The sequence below is a fragment of the Gavialis gangeticus genome, unplaced genomic scaffold (genome assembly GCF_001723915.1).
Source record: "Gavialis gangeticus isolate Ggan-Ray unplaced genomic scaffold, GavGan_comp1, whole genome shotgun sequence".
Lineage (NCBI taxonomy): Eukaryota > Metazoa > Chordata > Crocodylia > Gavialidae > Gavialis > Gavialis gangeticus.
Window position 1 is genome coordinate 134,700,125 of NW_017729025.1, and position 5,468 is coordinate 134,705,592.

The 5,468-nt window shown below is 37.2% G+C and overlaps 1 protein-coding gene across 1 annotated transcript in view; it reads left to right on the forward strand.

Annotated features, from left to right (window-relative positions):
• Positions 1-4,614, forward strand: part of SBF2 (SET binding factor 2) — a 584,661-nt gene extending 580,047 nt beyond the window's left edge. Inside the window, exons 40-41 of the mRNA XM_019519970.1 lie at positions 962-1,093; positions 1,361-4,614. Coding sequence (XP_019375515.1) covers positions 962-1,093; positions 1,361-1,459 — 231 coding nt within the window. The 3' untranslated portion in view covers positions 1,460-4,614. The remainder of the gene's footprint in view (positions 1-961; positions 1,094-1,360) is intronic.
• The last annotated feature ends 854 nt before the right edge of the window (positions 4,615-5,468 follow it).

The window sequence follows — 5,468 nt, forward strand, 5'->3', positions numbered from 1 at the left end:
CGCTTCACAGAGGCCTAGTGTCCACGTTGGCACTCTACACCCCCCCGCCTGCTCCAGAAGCTGAAACTCAGAAGCTGAAACTGGGCAGAGGGGCTGTGATCTGGCAGAGCTGAAGCCTCAGTTCCCTCCCCTGCCCAGCTCCAGGGTTCAGCATGGGGAGGGTGCATGGTGACAGCAAAGGGTTGGGGGCATGTACTCCACAGCCTATCAAGGAGGGCCCCGGCTCCGCGAGGTTCAGCTGCCCTCAGCAACGTCTGGCAAGCAGAGAGCAACCCCCAGCTTCTGGTCTTGGCCAGCGCAGGCATTTGTTTGCTCCCTCCCACAGAGGAGAAATGTGTGTTCTGTTCTCTCCTAATCCAATCTAAGCAGCTTAGAGAAACCCACATAGATTGAATCAGTTCACCCTCAGGCTTTTTGACTATGTAGCCTTGAGGATTCCCCCAGTGTTTCCTGTGCCAACTACAAAACTCCCTCAACAGAGGGGTGGCATAAACATCCCTACCACCTAGTGATGCAACTGTGGGAATGGCCCAAGGGCTTGCGTCACTCAGCCAAACTTCAACATTTGCAAATTCTGCATCAGAACCAGCCCAGCAGCCAGTTGTCTACGAGGATTTGGGTCATGCAAAGATGGTTTGGAAACCAACCAAATTTTGTCCACCCTCAGAATCCTCTAAATCAGCCGTCAGGAACATTTTCCAGCAATGAGCCAGAATGATCCAGTGATCGGGTCTAAGATGGGCCAGCACTAGAACCCAGCTGCTGCGGCTGCTTCTTCCCTTTGCCCAGCCACAGCGCAGCCTGGGTGAAGCCCCCTAGTGCCAATTGCTGCTGACACCCTCCAGCTCCTAGATTGTGCCAAGCATAGCAAGAACAAACATGAAGTTCTGGCCCTAAAAGGCACATATGTTTGTTGATTTGTTTGGAAACTGCATGTGGTTTTCCCTCTCTTGTGCCCTAGCTGAGATATTATGACTCTGGTGAAGACACAAGCTGTAAGGGACACATTGATCTTGCAGAAGTAGAAACAGTGATTCCTGCTTCCCCAACAATTGGAGCTCCAAAGCATGCTAGTGAAAAAGCATTTTTTGATGTAAGTACATTTACTCTACTGGCTTTTGTTTAGAGACATATCTTTTGTTAATGTTTTCATGCTGCCTGCTGAAAAGTTACTGGAGAAAAACTGTTGCAAACCTAGCAAATAGTCCTCATTCTGAATGCACAGTGAAAATTCAGAACCTTTGTTTATTAAAACAAAAAAGAAACAGTTTGGATATAATATATATGAAAGAAAGTTGTGAATTACTTACTGTATCTTATCTGTTATTTTTCTATCTGATACTCTATTTCCATTTTACAGCTCAAGACAAGTAAACGTGTGTACAATTTCTGTGCTCAAGATGCACAGAGCGCACAGCAATGGATGGACAAAATCCAGAGCTGTATTTCAGATGCGTAACAAGGAATACCATTCCACTGCCAACTGTAGGAAAGAAATGCTTTCAGCACCTCATTGTATAAGAAGATATTTTCTTAAATGCTACTGCTGAGCAAGCAAACCTTTTCATTTCAGCCATAAATTCTCATAATATGTTGAAGTATCATCTATTTAAATATTATAACCACTATAACTATATTTTTTCTCCATCAGGGAGGACCTCTTGAATTAATAACCTGATTAGCTGTAGTATTGTTCTTTCCAGTATGTCTCCTAGCTAAATGAGCCCGCTGTATTGCACAGGAATTAATCTACCATCAGAAACTGTTTTTCTAATCACAAAGTTGCTCAAATTGTCCAGTTTTAACTTGTCCAGTATCAACTGTAGATATTTTCCTTCAAGTAGAGTTGTATTTTCACCAGGTTTATGTAAGAGTAACAAACCTAAACAGTCTTGTTTTCAGCGTAGTCAAGTATCTGGGGGACCATTTCTGCAGTTTTGAAAAAATAGTTACATTTTTTAATTCAGTGACATGCATACCAGATTGGCAAATGTGTTGGGCACTTCTTTTTTTTTTTTAAGACCAAAAAGTGAAATCTAATATTTGATTTTCAAAGAAAGGTTTCTTCTGAATCTTCTAGCTGCTTTCAAACCCTTTTCTCTACCAAGAAGTTTACTATTAATTTATGGCATTTCAATTCTGTGTTTATCTACAATAGAACAATAGATGACAATAGCAAGAAGAAATTGGTCACAAACTGACTTTTGTAGGAGAAGTTCTCTCCATGAAGTTGTATGCGTTAATTTATGTGCTGTTCTGCTCACTGTAAAATTAAAAAAAAAAAAATGACACAGTGATAATGCACTAAACAATAAAGCAAGCACTTGCACTGAAATCTTTGAAATGCAGACATTTTGAAGGACAGAGGTAAGTTATTTATAGCAGAACAATAGTAGCTAGTTAACAACATTTACAATTATTAAATATGTACATAATTGGATTTGATGTGTTGTGATTTGATACTTTAAAAACATTTTTGCACATAAATTGGAAGACTGTTTTTAGATTTTTACATTTGATAACATTGTATGTGTTCAATTTAAAATCTCTGAGGAATGTTGTTTTTTTTTTATGTAGCCCAAAATTAATAGTGGTTTACATGCTACAACTTGTGATGACATTGTGATGTCTTTAGAAAGCTAACCCATTTTTTTGTTTTGAAATGTTAATATGTTAAATAGCAAACTAATATTTCAGAGAGTTTGTATATATGATTTAATATTTTCTGTTTTTTTCTAGACATTTTACTTGTAATTTAATAGAAACTAACCCAACTGATTTCATTTTTAAGATTTGAGTTCTTAAATGAGTTGTCCTTTTTTAACCATTGTTCCTCTTTTGACAAAATAATTCAAATTTCACATTGTACACAGAGTAGGAAATGTAGCTGTTTTTAATACATTTGAAATTTCAAAACGAAGGAATGAAGGAGTTTTCTAGCATTTTTCAATTGATAAATATCCACCTGTGAGAATGGTATTTGCACATTTGTATTTTTCTTTGTATATGAAGTACTTTTATATGTACTTTGTAAAATACTGATCCCATTGTTTCCTAGGGTTTTGAAAATGTACACTTCTTATTTTGTAACTAGGTTATTTTAACTATTTTATGTATGTTTCATGACTTATGTATGCTAACCATCTTGTAATAAATACACGTCTCAAGGAAAAAATATCACCTTTACTATAAAAGGGTGTAGAGTTACTCTATAATACCCACAGAATAAAGAGCTTACTATATCTTGCACCATCTAGCCATGGGATGAAGAGAAATCCCCAAATATCATGTATTAAAACCAGTGGGTTCTTGTGTATATTTGTATATTTACTACACCAAAGGCTTGTGTTTTGAGCAAATTTAACTCAAATGCCTCCACACCAGAAACTGAGGAAGTCAGATTTTAAAGCAATGTTTTCATTCATGCCAACTTCAATGTATGTACCTTATCCAGAGACCTAGTACTAAACTCTTAAATAATCCAGAGAGACATCATTATTGTACTAAAACCTTAAATAATAATAATGTTAAGAAACCAGAGCTTTCACATCATAAAGTATCATTATTCACCTTTAGCTGAACTCGCAAAAGCAGTCATATCTTATATATGTACTTAATTTTGTGTTTCAATTAAGCAGTAAAAAATCAGAGGTGAGATGTGCATCTGACTTGCACATGCATCAAATAAACAGGAGTCTATCTGGCAAGTGGGGTTAGAACAAAAAGGGATTATGTTACAGAGGTGAGTAGACAGACTTCTGTGGATATTGTGTTGTGGGTTTGGGGTATGAAGCATGTAAACTGAGCTTGCTCTACATGTTAATGATGACATATGAGCTGATCTCAGTTTTAATATTTGTATTGATGGGAAATGCATCTGAGCAACATTAACACAAAGCATTCCAAATTAAAAAGAAAATCCACACAGGAGTGTTAATTGTAAAGTCAGATTTGTGTTGGATGTGTATGAAGAGACAGTATAAGAGTCCTTTGGTGTAGAGGCGTAGAATTTGCAGGGCTACTGTCAGCAAGATAAAAGAGAATGAGAGAGCAGATTCAGGGTGGGGAAGCAGGTAGAAAAGGCAGGGAAAACATGGAGTAAGAGTAGCATGAGATTTGAGGGGCAGCAAGAGAGATGGGTAGGCATGGGGCAGGACAAGGAAGCTTTCTCCCAGTGGCGGGAGATTCCTTATGTTGAAGGAATCCCAGCCCGTTTTCTGTGTAGATTCCCCAACATAGAGAAATTCTCCAGACTTTCTATGGGAAAAATCCTATAGAACAACACTTCCTCTATCATTCAACACTTGTACTCCCTTTCTATGAACTATCAGACTCCCTTGGAAGAAGGTGATCCATTATCATGGGACATATTTATAGATCACAGAGTACCTTGCCATTTGCTTCTTCTCTTGTGGCACAACATAAGATGGAATTTTTTTTAAGTCAGAGTTTGGCATTTGTAAGCACTGATACCACAATGTCATATTACTGACCTCTCATTCATATCCAAAACATGATGATGTTTTAACAGAATTTTTTACTGATAAAAATAAGCAAACCCATGTTTTAGTACTTTAGAATTATGCTGATCAATAAAATATTTTGGCATCTCTACTTTGTGGGTCAGTACTTATGCAATAAAATCATAAACAGCTATCAAACACAGGACCAGATGTTAAAAACTTAGTGTCACGTTCTGCACCCATAATTATTTGTATCTGATACTTTGCAAAAAAGCACATGTACACACAAAAATGTTGCGATCTTGTCCAAACATAGTTCTTTTGCCTTTTCATCTTGTAATCTTGGACTCTGTGTCAGTAACTGCACCACATTTCTCATTTTTCACATTCATGATCGTTTAAATATTTTGTCTGTTTATGATTACCCTGCGGTCACTTTGGAGGGTCAGAACACTGCCATGGATCTACTAGTTCCCTGTTTATGCTGAAGTTCATGTTAAGGATCACTCTCTCACCTACTTCCCGGCTTGCTGCCTGTATGATATGGCCCAGTTCCAGAATTCTAGCTACTGTGTAAGGTAAAATTGAACTCAGCATTCACACCCTCATTCAGCAAATTATCATCCTTGGGTGTTTTTCATGTGCTGAATTTTTCTTAATTGATAATTGAAGAAGGACACTCCAAAGTTAAATTTCCTCTTTTTTTAAGTAATTTTTTTCTATGATTGACTTTTAAACATGTTAGTTTATTGGAATGTATGTTAAACATTAGAGTATCTTTCTTGTTTGTTTTCACAGCAGAAAACCTTAAAACTTTACATTTGGCTGCTTAATCTTAGACTCAACAAATCATCTTTCTCCACATTGACTGTTCCTCCTTTGCTTAAATGATAGCAAAAGTATGTTTGGTCCTTTCAACCACCTTACTGATTGAACAGTGAAGTGTCCAGTAAATGAATATGAAATGAACAGTATATCATTAACAGAGAGAGAGAGAGAGAGTAG